This window comes from Equus asinus, chromosome 9, assembly GCF_041296235.1.
Source record: "Equus asinus isolate D_3611 breed Donkey chromosome 9, EquAss-T2T_v2, whole genome shotgun sequence".
Taxonomy (NCBI): Eukaryota; Metazoa; Chordata; class Mammalia; order Perissodactyla; family Equidae; genus Equus; species Equus asinus.
The window spans coordinates 54,397,443-54,422,262 of record NC_091798.1 but is presented as its reverse complement, the minus strand read 5'-3'; the positions used below and the strand labels follow the sequence as shown (position 1 = coordinate 54,422,262).

Sequence of the window (24,820 nt, the reverse complement as noted above, 5' to 3'; positions counted from 1 at the left end):
TAATTTTTAAAATAGTAGTCCTCAATGGCTTTCTCCAATGAAAAGAAACACAAAAGAATAGTAATAAAAAGAGTCACATGCAAGACATTTGGGTAAGGCTAGAGTTTGAACATAAAAGGAACCTCAAAAGAACCTGTCAGAATCTCAGGAAAACTCTGTATTGGCGGATTTTTTTCCCCTTAGGTTCCTGCCTGCTTTGTTGCCCTCCCCTGATCCTTGGTCAGCCTGGTTTGGTGTGTTCACTGTTGTTAAATGTCCATCTTCTTCTTACTTTCTCCAATTTCCTCTCTGGACTCTTTGAAAAACATTAACCCTAAATTTTTTTGGAGTCGTGACTTTGATTTTTTGATACATGCCCTTCCCCAAAATGCAGTATGTCGTATATTTATTTTAAAATATTAAACTGTGGTTTGTTTTCTGATAAGACTTTCCACAGTACTGGTGCAGAAAATTTTCAGTATCTTCTGTGGCTAAGCTAAAGTTAGCTTCTTGTAAATAGATCTGTGTTTTGTGTCACTGCTTCATTCAATGAACTTTTTCATTCATTCAACAACTTCTTAAGTGCCTTTTGTATACCAAAGTCTGTGCTGAGCACTGTGGATTATGGTGAACAAGACAAAGGATCTTATCGTGAGGGAAGCAGATGAATGTGCAAAAAATATTTAGTTATGGTAAGTACATTGAATGTAATTTGCTCAGGAATGTTGCACGGGAATGAGCAAGTAGATAATCTAAACTCGAAGTCAGGTATAGACTTGAATGCTTCCTTTGGAGTTACTTCCTAAGTAACTCTGAGATGAGTCTTTAAAGAGTAAGTTTAAAGGGTAAACGAAGTGAATTAGTCAGGGTGAAGTCAGAATAAACAGAAACCACTCTAGATATTTCTAACAGTGGGAAATTAAAATAGGGTATTAGTTCTCTGGTGCTAGAAGAGCTGAGACACCAAACTAAGCAAGATAAGGCAATCCTGAGATTAGCAAAAGCAAGAAGCCACTGCCACCCCTAAAACTGAACAGACAAAGAAAAGAGGTCTCTTATTGACTGCAAGTTAGAGCCTTCTAGAACAACTGAGAATGATGACAGTGAGGCTAATGAGGCTGCCTTGCAAGAACTGATGACATACGGGAGACACTGCCTGTGGCAGGGCAAGGGTGTGTGTATGTGTGTGAGACAGAGACAGAGAGACAGAGCGAGAGAGACAGACAAAGAGAGACCCTTACCAAGTCCCTTCTCCCTGCTTTCTAATCTTCTGCCTGAGTCTGCCTTTGGCCAGACCTACCAGGAAGCCAGTCAGCTGGCAAAGGAGGTTAGGAACTATAGTTAGCTGAGAGAATGGATCTAAGAGTAAATAGACAAATGATTGCACCATTCATTGGCAAGTGGTGGTTTGGATAGTTTGGAGTGGTCATGAGAAGAGGAGGATGTTCACACAGATACCAACATAAGCCAAAACCCCAGGACGGGGAACAGCATGGAACAGAATCTCAGTCAGGGTCATTGAAGTTTCTAATGTGAGTCATACATTGTAGGAGCTGAACAATAGGCAGCCACCCGACATGGGAGGCTTCATATGACTGGTGGAGGAACTGGCCATCTGCCCTGCAGGCTGTGGAAAGACACTGGGGTGTTTTCAGTAGGGAAATGACAAGTCCATCTTTGTGTTTTAAGTCCCTTGGACAGTTGTGTAGATTCAGAATGATTTTGAAGAAGCAAAGATTTACTTATTTCCTTGCCTTTAGTCTTGTCCTTTTCAAATTCATTCAAGCAAGACACAGTGAGAAGCTATAAGAAAATAGTAGGAGGGATGGAAAGGATAAAAACTTAAATGACAGGATGATTGAATGTCCAGGTGAGGGAGAGAGAAGGGCCAGGGATAATACCCACATCTCTAACCATAGCTGAGTGGAGGATGATGGTGTTGCCAAATAAGGTTAAGTTTGAGTTGGAAAGCCTATGGGACATCCAGGTAGTGATATCAAGGAGCAGATGGATATCTGAACATATAGGGGTCAGTGGTTGAATGAGAAGAGATGTGGACCAAGATCTGTGATCTGTAGGGAGCAAAAAAATTAGAACCTTAAAGGAAAAAGGGAAAGAATCTCAGACAGGTCCAGGTGTTATTGGATTTAGTGGTAGGAACTGATCTTGTTCTAAATCATTTCCAGAGGAAAAAGACGTAGAAACCAAATTGTGGTGGATTAAGAGGTAAAAGGAGACAAGAAGGTGGCAACAGTGAATATAGATGCTTCTTTTGAGAAGTTCGGATGTGAGGGCAGAAAAGATGGGATGGAATCTAAAGCTGGGATGGGTTTTAAGTGTAGGGTTGGTGAGAATTGGATGTGTATGGTCAGGTGCAAAAAGCCACAGATGGGTTTAATCTTTAGAGGATAGAGTAGAGATGAAGACCAAGGGGCTCAGGGCTGGAGTCAGGCCTGGAGAAGATTGGGGGAATTTTCCACAACTGCTTGCCAAGGAATTGAGCTTATGCTGTAAAGACAGTGTATTTAGAATTCCGGCCTTTGGCAAAGAGCCCATGTAGCACCTTCCAGTTACAAGCAGAAAGCACCTCTATGACTGCCTGAATGATTTTAGGAAATAAATACAAAAACTATCAATTGTATAACACTTTGCAACCTTCAGACTGGGTTCACAATTTCTTTTGATCCTATGATCACCTCATAGCTGTGTGTATATGTAAACATAAACATATACATGCATACAAACATATATATATATATACACGCATGTATGTGTGTGCACACACACTTGTATGCACTTGCATACACACACACGTCTCTAGGAAACTCCTTATTAGGAACCTGAGGCTCAGAGCAGATATGACTTGAGAAACCTTTCACATCCTTACATGATTTAACCCAGGTCTTCTGTCTTCCAAATCCTAGGGATAGACTTTGTCATTCTCCTCGATTGGCCTAGAGAGTGTCAGGCAGAGGGATTGCCCCCTCCACTTCACTTCTGGTTCACCAGGCCTTTCAGCCTTAGACATCTGGGGGCCTCTTCTCTGGCACGTCTAGTGTTTCCCTCTGCGCCATATAGCCACTCATCTCCTTATAGGGCAGCTCCTCCCCTGCCAGCCTCCTGTGTTCTGACATCAAGGCGTCCCCAGAACCTGCCCACAAAGCTTCCTATCCTGAGCTCTTCCTTTCCACATACAGGTGGCACGAACGGTGGGCTCATATCTGTACACTTTTTCTTTAGGACCTGGTTCTCAAATTCTCTCATCTTTCTCTGCTGCCAGATTTCTTCCAGTTTTTGAATCCAGTATTTCTCCCCATCCCTACTCAAGGCCCTGCCAACCCACTGCTCTTTGGAGCCACACAGCCCTGGTGGGACTCCTGATTCAGTCACATACCAACTGGAACCAACTGGGCAGGTTACTCAGCCTTATTGAAGCTAATAATCCTTTGTGGGTTATTTGTGGATTTCAGGAAAGAGAACGTCTGTGAAGGGTCCAGCTCAGTGCCAGGCTTCATCAATCTTAGCTCCCTTTCCCCACCCAGAGCAGGCCGGAGCTCTTATCCACATCTCGCAGCACTTAGCACACTAATATAATTAGAACATTAGGATATCTAAAAGGCAATTACCATTTAATTGTTCTGGCCCCAGCCAGCCTGAAGTTCCTCTCCATTCACTTCTAATTTGGAGCGAGGGGGTTTTAGTCCTGCCCTGGCTGGTCACAAAATCACTGCCTTAGAGAGAATTGAAAATCACTTCAGTCAGCCATTGATTACAAGATAAAAGATTTGGTAATTCCCTTCATTTTGTTCTATATAAAAATGCAAATATCAATTTGCTCCTAGCCGGTGAACAAATCAGACAATTTCAAGCAGCATCTTTCTGTGACCTAGTGAATTATCCTGCTTGGTTAGACCAGCGCTGCTCTCAAGAAGGCCTGCCCTCCCTCATAGGTGCTATACTGATCTTCATTAAAATAAATTAGTGCTCTTGTATAGATTCAGACTTAGAATCAAGTTTCAGTCATCTCTTCTTAAAAGACATTTATTTATATTACATACTCAATTTAAAGGAGTAAATGCCCTTCCCTCAGCCTGCAAGTTTGTTTATCTTAGCGCTACTGTGAGAACCTAATGCCCAAATGAAGGCAGTGTGTTTTATTTCTCCTCCTCTAACCCGACGTCGCAGCATAAAGCAACAGCAGTCTCTAATCAAGAGGAGCCCGAAAGTACTTTGAGATTTTGAATCCAAATCTTTAATATTCGAACTGCTCATGTGCGTTTGAGGAAACCTAGATTGCCTGAAGCCACACGGAAAGCATTTACATCTGAACCACTTTACATGTGATTGTGAGTTAAAGTAAATTCTAAATAACTTTAGCAGTTTGTGATTTGGAAAACAGCCTGGGCCATATAAATTCTCCCTTAGTTCTTTTTCTGTTAAATCTTATGCCAAAGTAAATGGAAGCTGTAGAGAACCTTTGAACTCCTCAGTTCTCAAATGACCTCAGTGAGGTTGGATTGGCAGAGCCAGTGTTTAGTTTCCAAAGGAAGATTTTTTCTTTCCTCCTTGAAGTGTACACATGACAGTTGCCTACCTTCCTTGGCAGGGGATGTAGTATTGCTTCCTGGGCCCTCCGGGCTCTGGGCCATGTCCAGGCCTCTGAGAAATGGGTTTTTTGCCATCAGGAGCTCCTCCCTGCAGCTCTTGGGGATCCTAGAGTTGGTAGCCCCGTTTCTTAGCACCTCTGCTTCACAGCTCAGTCAGCTTTGCTTTTCCCTTCCCTTTCCCTTTCAGAAAGAGCTGTTGAAAGCGAGAGGTCTGAAGTTCAATGCCACCTCTTCCTGCTGGTTAGGGCGAGAACTTAACTTCTCCCAGCTTCAGTTTCCTTTACCATGAATTGGAGATTAAAAATAGTCCTGCCCACACGAGTCCCTCTCTTTTCTGAATGTTTTATTCTTATACTCATCCCCTGCCAAGGAAGGTAGGCAACTGTCATGTGTTTATTGCATTGTATTATTCCTTTATTAACTGTTAATAAATAATTAGTTAAATATATCTTACAATAAATGATATATACATGTATGAGTATATATACATGTAATATAACTATATATATAGCATATATATTATACGTTAGCATGTTTTTGTCACTAGACCAAATGCCTTTTGAAGGCAGGGGCAATGGCTTCCACTCCAGTGTGTCATCCTTAGAGTCCAGGGCCATGCTGTGCACAGCATAGGTTCCCAGTAGACAAGCAGTTGAGTACAGTCTTATGAAGGTCCCTCTTTAGCCCTATTGTGCCATAGTTAACAAAGAAAAGTATTATCTACCAGTCAAGCTAATGTTCACAAAAATTAATTTTACTCTCCTTATATTTTAATGTGTGCTGTGTCTCTAGTATAAAAATAATCCTGAAGAAAAAAAGAACACACATATTTCACATTTCTGCCCTAACACAAAGGAACATATTACATGTTTGTTAATCCTTTGAAAACAAATGTTTCTTCCTTTTTTTGGAGGGGGGTCAGTTTACAAAACATTTTTTGACCCTTAACCCTCAGCTCTGAGAAGTCAGTATTATTTGCCATAAATTCTTACTAGTTGGGCATATTTGAGAAATAGCATCACATAGACAATTTCTTAATTCGTTATCCCAAAATTAAATCTCACATTAAGGTGGGCTATCTATTGTCTGCTGTTTGTGGTTGTTCTTCAATACTCTACAAGTTCCCGCCAGGCAGTCACGGTGCCTCTGCTTAAGCATGGCAGGAAGAGGGGATCACTACTGCTGGAAACAGTCTGTTTCAAGTCAGGCATCTTGAACTGATGCGCAAGATGGGTAGAGATCTTTATGAGATGCAGAAGTATGAACCCCCACAACATGTATTATTTTCATGAAGGAGAAGGGAAAAGACTAACTGCTATCCAGAAATCTGCATGACTTGTGTATTATAAACCTGAGGAAATTCTTCTCGAAAGGAGTTTATTATAGGCTCTATGTGTTGGGTGTAGCAATTGTAAATCATTAGGGGAAGATCAGGAATAGTCAGCAGAAAATCCACAATCTGACAGCACGTGTGTAGAGAGGCAGTGACTAAGAACCAGTGGTTTTGGAATCAGTCATATCTGGCTTTGATTCCTGTCCCCATTACTTGGTAGCTTTGAGCAATTTACTTTCCTTTCTGGTCTTCTGTTTTCTCGGTGAAATGAGAATGATATTAAGGATTAAATGAGGCTAAATTTATGAAGCAAAATACTAACACAGTGTCTGGCTCAAATTGGTGTTAAGTGGTAGCCAATATGAGCATTATTATTCTGTTATTACTATTGCTATTATCACTTTTAGATTATTATCATCATTAGAAACTCAGGGGTGCCTATTTGACTGACTGCAGTTGACACTGAGGTAATGGAAATTTCTTAGGGAAGAAAACTATGGCGTGGGGACTCTGAGTTGGCTACCCATCTTAGTAGCCAATTAGGTATAAAGAGTTTAACAGTAAGTGTCAGCCCCCCAAGCTCTGCCTCCCCCCAGTGGAATGATGGGGCTCAGCTTTCCTACCTGTTAACACTGCCATAGACCTCTGACACGTGCCTTTCCCGAAGGGGTTGTGGGTACCAAATCCTGATCTTATCCTTATGTAGAAAAAATATTAGCTAATTTCTTATCACTCTAATCTGTATTTTTTGGTCAGGCCAATGTTGTCCTAGTAAAACAGCTCTTCCCCGTACTGCCAAAAGGCCTGATTTGTAGCATTTGTTAATTCCTATGGTGTAAATACTCCCAGCGCACCCAGTTTCAAGCTCCCAACATGAAGTCACTGAACACAGAGTTGGGAAGAGATGTTCACAATTGTTCAAGTCAGTGCAAGCTGGCTCCAGGACACCACTGGGTTGGGCCGAAGCATATGTTTTGACAGTATAGGATAGGATGATTGACAGCAAAGTTTATGAGCAAATACAGTAGAGGGAAAGTAGTTTGTCCCTAGAATGGATCATTATGATATACTTGGCCAACAGAATTCGTCCAGAAAGTGAGTTAATGCCAGATTACTTAAGCAATGTATTTCAGTGCCATTTTTCTGCCTTTGCTCTGTACTCTCTACTCAGGACAGAAGTCTTTTCCTAGCCTCTTGTGCTCTAGGAGGAAATTCTCCCTAATCACATCCCAATTATATTAGAGATTTGGTCCTGGACATAATGCTTGTGTTTATAAAAGTGTCTCCCCACCCCGCTCCCTCCCTCCCTTCCCTCCCTTTGTATCTCCTTCCTTACTGACTTCACAGGTATTATCGTCTCTTTTATATTGCCAACAAGCCCATGAGATCATCAGAACAGTATTAGTATTTCTGCTTTGCAAAAAGTTGTAGAGAAGCTGGAAAACGACTGAACTTCATAAATCTCTATCGTGTTATTATCATTCTTAATTTGTCATTTTATTTGGAAATCTTCATTGTTATTCAGACAGCTCTGCATCTTTAATTTTTTTCCATGAGGCGAGAGGGTAATTTCAACCTCTGGCCACCTTTCCTTTGCTGTCACAAATTTACCTTGTTCTCTCCTTCATGGTTGTTGAAAGCTGTATCACTCTGTATCTAGGAAATTGCATTACAGTGCTATAAATACATTTCTGAGAACTTTTAATTAAGTGATGATACCTGGAGTTTTCTCATTATAGTTAAGTCCCTGGAGGTGAGAAAACAGAGCCCTCTTGGGAAGCTGTTCTGTTTTCAGCAGCTCATCACTGGAGCAAGCAGAATTCTGTTACAGACCATCTTTGAACTGTTAGGGTGGCACCAGTTGACGATTTTGTCAACATAGTGGATTAAAAAAACCCAAGTCTTCTCACTAAATACCTCTTAAAAGTTTTCCAAATGCCTAATGACTTAAACTGAAGAGAAGACGACATTTGAAGTAACCGATTTGCCATTTACCATGAAGCCATCTGCAGACATGCTTGACATCATCATTTGCACCATTCTGATCCTTGTGAGCTTTGTTGGAAACATGTGTTTATTTTATTCTACAAGGAAATGTATCTCTCGGTGTTTACAGACATCCTTTCTTCTAATTTTCAGTCTTATATTTGTCCACCTCATTAAAAACTTGGTGGTGAATGTCATGAAAATTGTTTATTCTTCTGGTTTCGTATTGGATTCAGCTGGCTGCAAAGTTCTGCACTTCACGGCAGCCCTGACGACTTCACTGGCCATCTGGTTCATGTTACATTTTGCGTTGTTCTACCACCGGAAACTGTACCAAATTGTCCACCCCTTGAGTGAGGCTCCAAACCTGGACCAACAGCAGCATTCGTTGAAGGTGGTTTCTGCGCTTTGGGTGGCTGGTGTGGCAGTGTACATCCCAGTTTTACTTTACACTAGAAAATCAGAATACCTGAATGCAGGAAATGATACAGATGCCTTGTCTTCCAGCAGGATTTATATGGATTGCCTAATTGACTTTGGAAACAAACAGGTAGAGTTTTACTATGGGAAAATATTTTTAGTTTTGATTGATAGTCTTCCTTTAGCCATCTTAGTCTTCGTCTGTTTCTGGATGTCTTTTCTCCTTTCAGAAAGAAAGAAGATGACATATGGCGACATCTGGGTTGGAGATGATGATGATTTAGAAATTGAAATCCTTAGAGGGGCCAAGTTTAGTATTTTATTAATGTGGCTGATCACTCCACTTTGGATTTCTCACTTTATCTTAGTCTATTTCTTGAAAAACTTGGCAGCGTGTGTCTTTTTTCCAGCTGTTCTCACAGCTCTCTCCTCAGGCTTCTCTGCTCTCAGTCCTTTCCTGCTTATGTTGGTGAATTACAAAATGAAGTTGGTGTCCTTCTGTGGTGCCAAGGAGGAAAAACCCACACTCCAGACTGCAGATGTTTTTCTTTCTCCATATGCTTAATGGCGAAGAACTCAGTTTTAATCATTGAGAAGTAGGCCCCCTCATTGGAAGGTACGGCTAAAATTGCTGTAACCCTCATCAACAGACAGTGTCTGAAAGGGGGGCTAGAAGACTGACTCCTCCCCAAAAATAGACTTCTGAGGGAAACTGTGCAAGAAGAAGATATATGAACACTAAGTTATTATAAGTTGAAGAAAAATAGTCATCACAACATTTGTCATTTAGCAAAATACCAAGATTTTTAATGTAGAAATTCTAGAGTGACTTAACAATGATTATAATCTGGAAATGAACTCAACAGACAATATATTAAGTATTTACTCTGTGCAAGATATTGTGTTAAGAAACAGCAAATTGTTGAAACTGAGGATAGTACTTCCCAGCTAAATCCCTAAAGGTACTTAACAGTAATCTTGTGTTTTCATCTCATGCTTTTCTTGAAATGCCTTGACACTTATAGGAAGTGTATTAGTTAAGGATGCAATGTTCAATTTTTGCAGTTTATTAATAGTACCTCATCTAAGCTGAAAGCAGATCTTGTTCATTTTCCTTCCACTAAGTGTCTTCAGTAAATTAGGGCCAGATAAAAGCATTGGATCAAAGAATTAGTACTTGCTAAGTCATACTCTGTGTGTATGTAGAGATGTGCAACATTGGGTTACTATAGATGTTTAGTCCACTATGCTTGCTCAGTCTCCCATATATCAAAGATATATCATATCTTCTTCAGAAAAAAGGGACTTTTATTTTATAGAGGATTTATTTCTTCTTTTGATTGTTAACTTGATACATTTAGAATTGGAAGAACTGATAAAATCCTCATAATAATCTCATTTCTGGATTTGGATTCAATAAAAATAGGCACATTATAATTTAATTAAAAATATATGGCCAGCTTTTTATTTTAAGTGGTTAGTCGTTGTAGCCATTTGGACTGCTTCAGATTCAATGAGTAATTATTTTAAATACCATATGATGTATACATGTTGTATAAGCATTGAATTTTAAACTAATTCTTATTAGATTCTTGCATTTTTCATTTTCCTTCTTTATAAGTAGGCCTGGGATTTATTATACTGTAGTTCTAGTAAATGGATATCCCTAAATTGAGATTCTTGCTCTAAAAACCCTGCATCAAAAATTATAAACCTGCATCTCGTTAACAGGAGAAACTTAGAACATCTTTGTTGCCATGAAGTGCTATGGAGAAAGGAAATTTTAAAGTAGCCAAGGCCCAAATTTTGTAGGGTTTTGTAAGCAAACGTCTGTCCCTTGTATCGCACTAGGAATTAAAACACACACACACATACTTAAGACCTTCTGAGGTTTCTGGGTGGTCTTCATGGGAAATACTTAGTCCAGTCCACTGAGGCAGTTTAATCAGAAGGGCACTAGGCATGGATCCTGTATAATGAAGTTAACATCTGGGGAGATGGGGATGTGGAAAAAAGGTCGCTATCTTTTAATTAAGTGCAGATGTAGCCAGGGCTGGGACAAGCCATTGATCTTAGGTAGTAGTTCTCAAATGTGGTTCTGGGACCAGCAGAATCAGCACCGCCTGGGAACTTGTTAGAAATGTAAATTCTCAGACCTATTGAATCAGAAACTCTCGAGGTTGGACCCAGCAGTCTGTTTTAATATCTCTTCTGGTGATTCTCATCCACACTGGACTTTGAGAATCTCTGGCCTAGGGTTGCTCGGAAGTTTAATCCTCACAAACGATGAGAGATATGAGAATGAAGCCAAGATAACTGACTCCTGATGTACTCTTTAATGCTCCCCATGCATATTGCTATTATGTCTACTTCTCTCTAAAATGAAAATCAGGGTTGTCATCTGTGTTCCATACATTCTCAATGATAATTGCCAAACAAATCCACTGTAGAAATCAAGCAATCTTTTCAGAATCAAGAGTAAAGCATGACCACTTCAGGTGTGCCGAAAATTTGGAACTTGGATTTGGATAGTTTCCTGTACATAACTGAATAAGGGATCCAGTTCCCAAATTATTCCATAGTTCCTTTCCAGAAGCCAGTGCAAGACATGATTGGCTTAAGCCCAGGCTCAACTTCCCAGTGCTAGAAATATTTCCTTTTTCTTCCCAGATATTTTCTTTTTGTTTGGACCTCATTAGGTCATAGTTTTGTCCTTGTGGAACTGATAAGTTTTTATCTACAACAGAGAGTAAATCATATTCTCACTGAATGAACAACATTCCAGTTCTGTTTTATAAATTATTTTCACTTTAACTCTCTTGCTCCCTCTCCCTTTTCCTCTCCTGGAGGCTCCATATTTAATTCACATTCCTGGTAGGGTCAGGATGGCAGATGAAGTAGGATAAGGGAAGTTCAACAGAGATTGTCATGGTAGCACCCTGGAGAGAGGTCAGAGTTGGTCAGGATTGTCCTCAGGTCCTGGTTTGGTTTCAGGGGTGTTCCCACTGCCATCTCAGACCACACAGAATCTTTGCATTAAAAGTTCATCTTTTCCTCCTTCCAAATGCAGGATTCTCATCTTTCTTCCTTAGAGGATCCCTCCAAACCACTATATGAACAATTTCTTGCTGGGGTGGTTGTGATCTCTTAAGCGGCCCGTTCCATTTAAGCCCATTCCAAACGTCATTATTACCAGGTCTTTGCTGAGACTAGCATCGCTGAAACTTCCTCTAAGAGCTACCTTGAAGTCAGATCCTCTTTTTACCTGATGGCTCTTTAGATTCTTAAAGAAAGGGAAGAGTGCTTTTCTCTTCTCCAAGTTAGATATTTCCTTAGCTGTGCCACATGAGACAGAGTCTTCCAACCACTGGCTGTCTTGACTTCCTTACTCTGTCTTGGTACATTGCAGTTTACCTGTGGCCTTCTTAAGAAGTGGCATCCAGAACTGAACACAATATATTCTTTCTTGTGTTTACAAATGTGTTTATATTTTTTTCTATTGTACGTTCTTTTATCTTCTCTTGTGCAGCTGCTGTGAGCATGGATTCTTTCTCTCCTCCTTCCAAAAAGAATTTTAAATGTTAAACTCACTGTAAATCACACACAAATATGAATTTAAAAGTACCTCTATCTCTAGCCTTAAAAACTAAGGTCTTTTCAAACTCTAAAGTTCTAGCATAAGTTAGTTCATTCTCAGTATTTAGATTTTAGAGATAATGAAATGACTCCCAAATCATTTGCATGCAGTTTAAACTATGAGCTAGGGCTCAAAACTACAGAGAGACCAACCTTTATGTGGACTTGTCAGAGCAATCGTGATCTCTAGAATGAGGTTTTCTAGTCCAGTGCTGTCTTACTTGCCTTTTTAATAAGACCTAAGGGAAGATGGTCATAATCAAATTTTCTTTGAAGATGAAGTATTAAACCAATTGGCTATGGAATGGAATGTTTTATAGACGAGTTCAGGGATATCTGTGGGTAAGGTATGTTAGGTACACAGAGGTCTATACACTTTTATTTAATGATGATGATCATGCCTGCCATTTCTATTTAGACTCTGCTGAAAAGAAGAATGAGCAATTCCTCTGGAGTTACAGTTCGTGAACACCTAAAGCAATACAATTCAGGGCTGAGGAGGTCTATGGAATTCTGCTTTGAAGACATGCTCATGTTTCCCAGAAATCCAGGGGGCTAATCAGAAGAGTTGTGGACTTGTTATTGGGCAGCGGTTTGTCTGAGCTGGCTTTGCCCTGACTTAGTAGTACATAACCTTGCCCAAAACCTGCCCAAGCTTTACCATCTGTAAAATAAGGAGGGTATGATTGTGAATCACCACACACACCCTCTGCCTCCCTCATGTAGTTGTAATAATTAAAGTCAGGTAAAACAAATTGAAGAAGATTTGAAAAAATGAAACATTTGATACAGGTGAAGTGTTACTTCATCAGTACAGTTTCGGCAAGCTGAAATAAGGAAGAAAAGCAAACTTAACATCAGAAGTCTTGTCTGTGTGTCTGTGAGGCAATTACAGAACCTCTCTGAGCTTGGTTTCCTTATCCCCATAAAGGAGATTATAAAGATATTTGTCTCCCAGGGTCTTTGTGAAAGAAAGATGAGAGAGTATATGTAAAAGCACCCGGACCTAGATCCTGGTACAAAATTTTGCTTCACAAGTGTTTCCGTGGGTGTTCAAATGCCACACCCCTTCCCCAGCAGCTGGAGCGGACTCAGTCTATTACATTGAAGTCTCCTGTTGGATAGCAAATGTTCACTTGTATTTCTACAAACATGCCAGGAAATTTGATATTCCAAGAAGATGTGCTCTGTTTACACTCTGGCTTTGGAAATACTTCCCTGATCACCCCTGCATATCACCCTACCCTGGACCTCCCCCTTCAAGACCCCTTTCCTAAAGTAAAAACAGCAGTAGGTGCTGAATCAGTATTATCCATCTTTATGGAAATTCTCCTTCAGAATTCTCACCTCTAGGCCTTTGCCTGTGGTATAAGCACTACCTGGAACCCTTGCTCCTGCCTCTGCAACTTCCTCCCCATTCATACCCTCGTCCTCCAGCTTTCAGCTTAGACTTCACTGTATCGGGCACATTTCCCTTATCTCCAAGGTCTAGGTTAGGTGTCCCAGGCTCCTAGGTATTCATTTGTCTTGGCAATGACCACATTATATTGTAATGGCTTGTTTTCTTGCCTGTCTCTCCTTGTACTGCATGCCCGTACAGATGTGGAGAGTGGTATAGGTCTTATCCAGCCTGTACACACAGGAATATTCCATAAATGAAGAAGTGGGTGAAATCTACAGAGCTCTGCTTTCCCCCTTTCTCCTCATGTGTACTTCTTGGCTCTCCTTCAGTTGCCTCTTTCCAGTAGAAATTTCTTGCCTCTATCATTTTTCTGCTTTAAGAGTAGGCATTTTGCGACTGCCATGCTTCTGGCCACTGCTGAATCAAAGAGTGAAAGAAACTGAATCCAACATTTGGAATGAGTTGCTTCCTCGCCAGCCAAGCTACTGAGCCAACTGGGGACAACATTTCATATATTCCACTTTTTTCCACCCACGCCTTCTAGTACTTAGTTTGTGATTTTTCTTTTTTGGCTCTTGTCATTTTAAAGAAAGTAAGTTCAGTATCTATATGCAGGCTTTCAAGCTGAGACTTATCCCAACACAAATGTGGCTCTGTGTGTGTGGGTGGGTCGGTGGGTATAGGGAGCTGCTGTGTTTTCCCAAGTATTGGTGAATTAAAGAGTAAAGAAAGAAGCTGTAATGCAAATCGATTGAGGTTACCTCATCACTGAATGTACTCTGCTCATTTATTTTGACAAGCCCAACTTACTTTTAATTACCAGGCCTCATAGTATACTGGTAAATGTAGCAATAGTGACTTTGGCAGAAAAGGAGAAATCTGTGTAACATGAGCCTTCAGAATGAGTCCATGCTGACTCCTTATAAAATGGAGTGAGGCAATTCATTTTAAGAAGAATTTCAGTAGAGCAGTTTATGTGATATGTGACTATAGTCGCAAATCAGTAAGCCTTTTATGAGCCAAGCACACCAGAATGTGTACATTAAGTGAGTGTAGTTTCTCAAAGAAATTTTCTTGGCCACTCCAAGCTTTTTCCAGTGATGCTGCCATTACCCAACAGATTTTTGGAAGTTTTCATTTGGAATTATTTTCAGAGTCAGTTTTCAAATCACACACAAAAAAATTAAAAATAGCACCTGAAAATCATAGTACTGAAGGGGGGAGATTATTCCTAAATTGCTTGCCTACTTTTTATTATCCAGTTGGAGTCTTAGTTACTTTGAGCTCTTTCCAAATTGAATCTTCCCTTGAAGGAAGCAATTGGGCCATCACTGAGGTCATTCATGAGAAGGTGACGTAGTGTTGATAGACCCTTTAGGGCCAGGAGCCCCTCCCACACACTTTAATAGGCACTGGAGGGACTTCTGTTCTTGGCAGTTTGTCAGAACTCTGTGAGGGTAGGAAAAGTCCTACAGACATAGTGTATAGTTGATACTCATTATTTTGTTCTTCATCTCCTCTAACCAGGCATCAATTTGGAGTTTGGGTAAAGTTTCTCCTGGTGCCCTGGGTGCATCAAAAGAAACGGGGCAATTTGTCACCAATAGCTTCTGCACAGCATGCAGGTCCCAGCCACCTAGCCTGGTGTTCCCATGTTCTAATATTTTTCTTTTTTCCCTCCCTATAAATTTTCCTACCCGAATTGGTAGAGCTAAACCATTGGAAATGTCTCCCGTACCTTTCTCTACTCTCCTACCTCTGCCCAATCTCCATCTTCATCTCTCCCCCTCTTAAAAAAAATTATACACACAACATACCTGCCTAAATGAATAACAAGTTAAAAATTGCCAATGGCAGTGAAAAGAAATTGAAAGCTCAATTGAGTTTGAAAAGAAATGATTTCAATCAGTCAACAGTACCTAAGGTAGACAGACTTTGTAAGAGGCTTGTTGGGGGAAGAAGGCAGACCCTTCCTCAGAGAAAGCCCTCAGGACCTCAGAGGACCTGGGACAAGTGACTGCAGCTTGTAGGGTCTGGGCTGATGGGGTGGGAATGCAGTGCAAATTTATAAATAACTGGGTCCTGAGATATCAGAGGGGCCCAAGGCCAAGTATGATGCATAGCAATAAAGTTCTCATGTAAAAGATTTTAAGCTGGACTGCCCTTTCTGGGGAGGCTGAGAAATGTTTTTCACTAAGGCGTAAACCCACTCTTGTTGGCCCTGAGTAGGGTTGGTCCTCTTGCATCCAAGCTGCTGGTCTGGCCAAATGGAGGATGGCTTCGGTCTTTTTCTGGGCTTGGACTTGGCGCAGCTTCGCCCTTCCCCTCTAGTCACAATGGTGAAGTGGCATAATGTAAATCCACAAGGCCAATCACCGTCAGGGCAAGAACCCTTCCCTCCCTCAGTTCTAAAGTGAAGGAAACATAATCCTCACCTCATCGTAACATTTTATTCTGTCTGTGAAGGTTTTCTTTTTCTAGTAATAAGAGAGAAAATGGAGGCTCTGTAAAAGCGCAAATTGTAACATGCTGGTAGTTTATTCGTGAGAAATTTTATTTTGTTGCTGTTGAGATATGAGAATTTAAAACAATCTTAGGATACAGATTCAATCTTAGAATACAAATGAAGTAAACATCATTTGGCAGGAGGCACCAATTAAAAAGGGAGGGGGGGTACTTATTGTTTAATACTGAATTCCTTTGAGGGGTCAACGCTGAAATGCCCCCAAGGCCAGGCAGGGCTGTCAGTGCCAAGAGCAGATCCCGAGGGAGCTGGTGAACTGGGGAGCGCCTGCCTCCTAGACAGGTAGGGGCAGCTGCAGCTCAGTTCTAGCCAATTGTTGTCATGGGGATTGCAGACTTGTGCTGCCAGAACTTCAGATATTTTTAAAGTGAAGCCAGAAATCCAGAATTTTATGTGAAATCACCCAAGGTCTACAAGTTGGCAACTGACTTGATTTTTTTTTTTAAACACTGCTAGGGCCAAAACACATCACATCTGTGGGCCAGCTTTGGCTCAGGAGCCTCCAGTGAGTGCCCTCCGTAGCTGTGCATTCCCTCAGAGCCCGTGTGTCCCTGGGCAGAAAAGGGGGCTCACTGGTTTCCATTGTGGGCTGGTGTCGGGGGTGGGGTGGTACCATAAGAGCAGGATGAGAAAAGCGTCCACAGCCCAGGGCAGTTTCCTCATCATGCTGGATTACTTGCAACAGCTGCTCTAACCTGGCTCACCCCTTCCCACTGCATCCCTCGTTCCTCAGAAAGGAGTGCCCGAGGGTGCCAGGTGCTCAGTGGAAGGCAGATGATGGAGGAGGAGGCAATGCAGTCACCACTGGGACAACTGTGGACTCACCCTCGACTAAAAAGAAGCAGTGTTGGGAAGGTGGCCAGGAATGGTGAACCACAGCAATTTCTGCACATTATAAATGAGGATGTAATAGTTTTAAAGTGGCACCTTGAAGGAGTAAAGCACTGAAACCAGACAGAAGAAATTGGGTCATAGATAGAATACAGCATCCTAAAAGAGATGGCTGTGTGTGGTGGCCCATTAGGAGTAAAGGAGAGTCTTGGATGCCTTGGACCCCCTTAGTCTGAGGCTGGACCACTTAACCCACTGACATAAATATGAGCAGCCGCCCAGGTCTTCTTGTAATGGGCTGGAACTGTTGTAACTCTTGTGTTCTGTCCTATAGAATAAAGAATCTCACCACTATCCTCCAAGTCCTCCAAGTGTTTCCGTGTTTCTGGTGATATTGTGTTTGTCTGTACCCCATCCTGACACCCAGCCTCATCTTTGTGTTCACTAAAGCCATGGGAATTGTCTGTAAATCAACAATTAATCATGGAGTACAGATTTAGTGAAAAGAAATTGGATTGGAAGCAAGTCTAGTTAGTTGACAAGCTGGAGTCCAAAGAGTCTGGATTGTCTCAGAATCCACCAGAATGGGCGAGAAAGTTATTTTGAGTAATTTGCAAGTATGAGTGTGTGTTTTTCTCTGAAAGCTTTGTGAGGATTAGAGGAAAAGTGATATATTTTTGTACCAAGCAATTTGCTTAAGAATCTATTTTTAGATTTCTATAGATAATAAAATTTCTGGCTTTCTATATATTTATATATAATGTATGTATTTTACAAATATAAATTTTTTCATTTTAAACTTTTCTGTGATTTCAAAAGAGCTTTTAACATTTATTCAAAATGGATAATCTCATTTGAACATGGTAGTAATATCCTAATCCTCTCTTGACTCAAATTCTGCATCTACTATAATTAAAAATATGTAAAAATGGTATAAGTGTGTGGGAAGGGAAAGAGAGGAAACACTGGAAGTTAAATCAAGTGATGGGTTTGAGATATGGGATGGCAAGAGATTTTCTCCTCCTTTATTATAATTACGCTATTTGTGTAGCTTAAAAAAATCTCAAAATAAGAAAACAGTGCCTTCAGAATAAGAGTTTCCTTTTAAAAAATAGGTGTTTTTATATTCTTGTTCTTTTGTTGATAAGCCCATTTTCATCAGCCTAGATTTATTTTCACTTTCCAATAATGTATTCCTCATTCTTCAGCAAGGTGCCCCTTGATTAGAGAACTGAAAGAGGAAAAACTGAATTATTTCAGATAGTCAAGTCTGAGTACATCAGTTTTTATAATAGGGAAGACAAGTTACGGGAAATGGAATCTTATTTGATGTCTGTGAGTTGGCTCTGTGGAAGATAACTACACACCGAGGCGCTGCCACGAGATCTATATTTCTGTTCTTGACATCTGTAGGTGCCACCGCCAACACCAATGGTGATGATGATAAGTGATGGGAAAATGAACTGGGAGGTGATGTATCTTCCTTGACAGATTTAAAGAATTGCCGCAGGCAGCCCCAAGGCAAGTGCTGACTGAGGACATTCTGGCGCCTGCATCAGGTCACTCGGACTCAGTCGGGCAAAGCTGTTAGAAGCAGGGGCAATGCAATAACTCTGTGGTTTAAATCTGTACTTAGATCCTTTTTTTTTTGAGGGGTGAACTAGAGGTTGTGCTACAAGTTCTGTAATATCAATTACTGTTGCTTAGTTGGTGTCTGTCTTGTACTTGTGTTATTACTGTGGAGATTATTCATTGCTCCATGCACAGCATCCAAGGGTGTGCTCACAGTAAACATTTGAATATGGTTTTCCTAATATTTTGAGGCTTAATCCCCATCCCTGAAGCCCCTACTTTAACCCAGGGTGTGGTAAGTGCTAGGGATGGGTTGGGTCAATCCTAATATTGATCACCGGGGAAGAGCTGTTGTTCCAGCAAAGATAAGCAGGCATAAAGAAGTGAAGCAAAGGACCATGGGTGCTCGCTGGGGAGCCATACTGGGGATCCTGGAGGATCTCTGCTTAGCACTTCTGCAAAGCCAGGTTGGGGACATTCAAAGAGAGGAAATGTGCTCAAAGGCAACACTAGCACTCAAGTATCCTTCTCTTTTTGTTTGTTTAAGTATAGATATGATTTTTGGTTATAAAACAGCTAACCTTTTTGCCTTTCTTTTTTGCTTCTGTCTTGTTCAGGACTTTATAAGTATTTAGCCTTACTCAAAATGTGCAAAGAAGAATAATGGAAGCCCCTGAATACCTTGATTTGGATGAAATTGACTTCAGTGATGACATATCTGTAAGTATTGCTACTTGCAAGCAGTGCATCAGGAGGTTCTGCCTTCACCTACATGGCTACCTCTTATAGTCTATATATCCTAAACTCTTCCGACTGGATTTAGAAATTGACAGCAGAAATCCTGTGTGGCAAACAAAGTGTGGTTTTGGGGCCTCCTGGACTGAGAAGTGAATCCCACTTAATTGTGTGTCAGCTTGGATGAGAAAGGCATATAATGTCACTGAGCCTCCCATTCCTAATCTTTCATTGTTGTCAAAACGATTCATTGAGGGACCCACCCCATGGCGTAGTGGTTAAGTTCATGCACTCTGCTTTGGTGGCCCAGGGTTCACCAGTTCAGATCCCGGGCACAGACCTATGCACCACTCGTCAAGCTGGTGTTTGGCAGCATCTCACAGACAAAATGGAGGGAAGATTGGCACAGATGTTAGCTGAAGGACAGTCTTCCTCAAGCAAAAAGAGGAAGATCAGCAACAGATGTTAGCTCAGGGACAGTCTTCCTCACCAAAAAACAAAAGGTTCATTGAGTACATTTATGAAGTGCCTGTGTAAAGTGAAAGTGTAGACAGTTTCATAGAGTTACTTATGACATAATTAACCCTATGAATGTTAATTCTCTTTATATCAATGGCTCTGCTACAGCCAGCATTCTTTAGAGTTCACGGGGATACAGACTGAAGGATGGCCCAAGTTATTAGCTGATGAACAATAAGAGGAATCCTTCCAGTCACTGTAGTTATCAAAACACAGGTTGGACATTTTCTGGGAATATTGAGGAAGAGTCATGCATTGATAAGGACTGGACCAGCTGACCTGTGAGGCCTTGCTTAATGCTGTGGGCCGGTAAGCTTCTTAGTTCCCACAACACCCACAAACTTCCTGCAGCCTCCAGGTTAACTCACAGCTGCTCTGAATGGGTTGTCTACATGCACCTTGCTTAGAGCTACATGTGACTTTTCCTGGGCCACACGCTCAGTTCTGCCACAGAGGCCAACCAGCAAACATGTTGGCCTCTCACATCCCAACCAAATCGGACTAACTCTCAGAGGACGTGGTGAGAAGGCTGCTGTAACTTTTCTTCCCAAGACCTCCAAGGTCACAATTTCCGACCTTGCTTTTCATCGATCCCTCAAGACCTGGAGCTTTGGGTCATCACTGGAAAGTATCTCAAAAAGAAAAGCTTATTTTAACATGCCTCTGGCATCAGTGTTATTCCTCTACTTGACTCCTTACTTTGGGGTAAAATTTGCATATTGTGCACAAGAATTGGGTTACTGGAACGAATTGACAAATTGCCTATTTTATACAAGCTTGGGTGAGTCTCTGTAGCATGGAAACGTGAATTCAGCCATTCCCTCTTTCAGCTTCCAGACAGTTTTTATTCATCCTCAAGACCAATGTGAAGTGAGTTCTTCTTTCTCACGATACCTGTCTGTCTGTCTGTCACTCTCATCTCTTTTTAAATCACTGAGCTTGACTGAAAAGTGTTCAGAGCATGGTTCTTTTTTAACCACTTCCCTCAAGGTATTTTGTGCTGAGTGGAGAAGAGCAAGGAAAATAGTGATAACGTGAAAGGAGTGGGCAGGGCGGAAGGTGTTTAGAAAGGGAAACGTGTGTCATGAGTGGGAGTTCTGGGTAGCTCTCTGAGCTTTGATAATGAAGTTACATTTTAAGAGCATAGACTTTAAAGGCACCAGTCTGGGCTCCTGCCTTGTTCTGACATTGCTGGCCGGAGCGTGTTAACTTCTCCTCTCTGACGCACCCACCTAACTTGTAAGGTTGTTTTGAGGATTGAGTGAAATAATAATACATGTGAAGCACTTAGCTTGGCACACAGTAAGTTGTTCTTAAAAATGGTAGCTTTTGTTATTATTTCAATGAATGCTAGAATAATATTTATATGACCAATGGTGAAGAAAGAACTCAAGGGAAAAGACCAGGCATCGTGTCAAGACTTTTTAAAAAAAATACAATAGAGCAGTTGTATTTACAGAAGAATCATCTGGCAGCAGCCCATAATTTTGATGAATTAGGAATCTCTACTTGAAAGATAATAAAATATGTTAAGCAATAACTGAGGCTGTTTAGCAAATTGGGATACAGGATTGTGCAATAGTTGAGCTTCTATAACTTGACCACTCTGAAACATAAATAAAGACATCCATCTGTAATTGTGTAACTGCACTCAAACCTTTCGCCCTTTCAAATATGTTCCTCTTATTTGGATCTTTAACCTGCATTTAAACTTAAATCAGAAGGAAAAAAGTGAAATTGCATAGAATTGTTGAAACAATAGTAACAGCTATCGTTTATTGAGCACTTACTGTGCAATAGGCACTGTCTTGTTTGATCCTCACAACAATCCTATGAAGAAGGTGCTTATGATTTTCTTCATTTTACAGATGAGGAAACTGAAGCGTGGAGGGGTTGTATAACTTGTCCGGGGTCACCCAGCTAGTGAGGAGCACTCTGTCTCTGTAACATCTACTTTTAGCCACAATGCTTGACTGCCTCTCCGAGATGAATAGTCTATTGCAGTGGTCCTCATCAGGGTCAATTTTACCCACTCCCTGGGGGAACATTTGGCAATATATGGGGACACTTTGGATCTTCATAACTGGGGAGGTGCTACTGGCTTCTAATGGGTAGAGACCAAGGATGTTTCTAAAGAACCTAAAATTCCTGGTTTATTTTAATCCACATGAAACAAAGAAGCTCTACTTTGGCAGGCAACCACTGTAACATGGTAGTTTTTTTTTTTTTTTTTTGAGGAAGATTAGCCCTGAATTAACATCCGTGCCCATTTTCCTCTACTTTATATGTGGGATGCATGCCACAGCATGGCTTGATAAGCAGTGCTAGGTCCGTGCCCAGGATCTGAGCTAGCCAACCCCGGCCTGCCGAAGCGGAGCCAGTGAACTTAACTGGAACACCACCAGGCTGGCCTCAACATGGCAAATTATTTTATAATAGTTCCATCTGATCCAGGTTTAATACCTTCAATGTGTCAGAATAGTGTTGTTCTTATATAATGATTTCATGAGGAAAGCAGTGGAGATAACCTCTTAAATTTTGAAATGGTTATTCTCAGTTTATTTAGGTAAACTAGGAGCAATAAACGTTACAACTGCTTTAAGAGCTAAATGGAGACTATTCAGATGCTAACATTGAAAAATGAAGATGTACTCAACTTGCTAATTCGCTGGCATAAAGAGAAGTGTAGTCTCCCATAAACATGCCTTTACTTTTAGGGTTTTGTAGACCTCCACCTCTGACAGCTCTTAAGCCTCTTTCCTGGTTAAGTGGCAGGAAGGGGGAGGAAAATGCACAGTACATTTGAAAAAGATGTTTACTGAAAGATACTCGAGTTTAAAATTGCTCTTCTTACTCTCTAGCCATAGCCTGATTATGTACTCTAGGCTTTGTGTTTCATGATTTTTCCCTCTGGTCATGAGCCTGGTTCTTGTTTTAATTAAAACACAAGCTGTCTATGAGTACAAAAAAACAACTAGAACTTTTTTGCCTTCACCTAATGAGATAAAACACAGAAGGCAATAAGATGATTTTGAAGTTTCCCAGACTCAAAAATAATGCTCATCCTTTGCAAAATGCAGAGTTTAAACTATACATTCTTGTAACCCTGCCATCTAAAAGGGCAGAGCGTTGTGCAGTAACTGCAGATCTGAGAGGGAGAGATGACGACACACATAAACACAAAGGTTCAAAGTGGGGCTCTTCTGTCACTGCAAATGGGCTTACAGATTTCTCTCTTTATTCCTATGGAAGCCAGATCCCTCTATCTTAAAAAAGAAAAATGCTCTGGTATACTCTTACCATGGAGTTTTAGTAGCCATGATGTTTCTTTTATTAAGAGAGGTCAATTTGCTATTCTCAAAAATAGTATTGAACACGGGCCTGAATAAAGCAGAGGCCGAGCCAAGGATCTGTTGAAGACTCACTCATCGCCATCAAATGGTGGCTGTGCCATGCACCACGCTGAACTTTTCAGGTCAATTATCTTATTTAAGCCTCACATCAGCTCTGCAAAGCAGACCTTCTTTTAATCCCCTGTTTGGCAGATGAAAAAATTGAGGCTTAGAGAGGTCATATGACTTTCACAAGGTTACAGATAGTTAAGTGGCAGGGTCAGTATTTAAATAAAGAACTCTTTGACCACATTACTCTTCTCCTTCTGAGCCACTTGGTTGAGTGGAAGAATCTTTGGACCAGTCATCTCATCCATCACTATCCCCAGATGGCACTGAAGCCATTGCAAGTAGCTTTTTGGAAGTAACGAAGTTGGCATATATTATAAATAAAGAAAAGAAAAGAAACTAAAGAAAACTTAAGCAAGTCTCTTAATTTTACTGTACCTCAACTTTCCCATCTGTAAAATGATAATAATCATCTCTAGCTATTGGAGAAAATATGAAATTTTATATACGTATATGTATATAAACACATACCCACATATTTATATGTATATACACATATTTACATGTACATATGTACAGATACATGTAAATATATACATACACAAGCATACGTGCACATACACACATAGAAGTCAGGAAAATATTCCTCTGCACATGAATTTTGTTGCCTTTCTGTATTACTGTGACTGCAACTTTGATGAAAGTTGGTAATTGCATAACATATTTTCATGCAAATCAAATGAGCTCAAGATAAATGTATCCTTCCACTTTACTATCCCCTTTGAGCCAAACCCTTGCAACCTAGAGTGATAGCACAGAACTATGTGGATTCATTTTCCTAAGGTGCTTGGACCACTGTCTGGTAGAAAATGAATGTTATGGCAACCAAACCTCACTTTCAATGACTTTCACATTTTCCGTCCTACACATCAGGCATCAGTAGCACTGTAATACCTGCCCCTCTATGTTTGTGTGCAGCACCTTTTACTCTACGCAATCCCCTGACACTTCCCAGATTTTGTTACATAGCAACAAAGAGCTATTTCACAGCAGTGGGAGACCTTGAGAAAGAGTATGTAGAATTTATCAGGCAGAGTTGGGCCGGTAAAGAATACAGCCTTTGCCCTGATCTTAGATGTGAAAAAGGGTAGAAAGATCTTCAGGGTACAGAGAGCCTGTAAGATCCTAGTGTACTTTCTTCTGCGCTTCCTAGAAGGTGACCAAGACTTTCACCTGGACTCTGGCTGCCTCAGTGCCTTCTTCGCCATGCCTATCTATCAGCCCTGCCCTTCCTAGTCGTTGCTTTGCTCTTATCTAGATTAAAACTTTTCTTAGTGCTTCTCTGTATGATCTAGTTCCATCAGTGTTCAGATGTTCTTTCTGCAGTGTCCTGTATTCAATCTAAATTACCTCTCATTCCTCCCCTTCTCCAGCCTCCCGTTATCAAAGATCTCACACCTTGTTCTAATGTCATTTGTTACATGTGTTATCTTGTTTTCTTAACACCTTCCCAGAAAGGAATTAGGAATAATCTAATCCAGGCAAGCTAAATTATATGTTCATGTTCCATAACTAGTGTTAGAACCCAGACTAGAACCCAGGTCAGACTTCAAACCTTGGACCGGGCACCTCCTCCTGAGTCGGTGGAGAGCAAGCTTATGGATAGAGTGATTTCCAAGAAGAGAGAGCAACTGGCAGATTTTTTTATTTGTTGTTCCCTTACTCTGCAGATAGCTCTAAAACTTCTTATCTTGCCTGATAGTCATAGCAGTTATTAGACTGACCATGCAGGTTATTTACACAAACTGTTTACCTTTTGTGCATAACTAGATTTTATGCAAGTCTACTCAAAAAGCATCTATTAAACATTTACAG

General features: G+C 40.8%; 1 protein-coding gene across 9 annotated transcripts in view; it reads left to right on the top strand.

The window, feature by feature from the left end:
• Positions 1-24,820, top strand: part of SNCAIP (synuclein alpha interacting protein) — a 141,326-nt gene that overhangs the window by 48,864 nt on the left and 67,642 nt on the right. For all 9 annotated transcript variants that reach the window (XR_011505888.1, XR_011505887.1, XM_014859571.3 and 6 more), the window contains exon 2: positions 18,908-19,010. Coding sequence is in view for 7 of the 9 variants with exons in the window: in XM_014859571.3 (XP_014715057.2) it covers positions 18,954-19,010 (57 nt within the window). In the remaining 2 variants the exon portion in view is untranslated. The remainder of the gene's footprint in view (positions 1-18,907; positions 19,011-24,820) is intronic.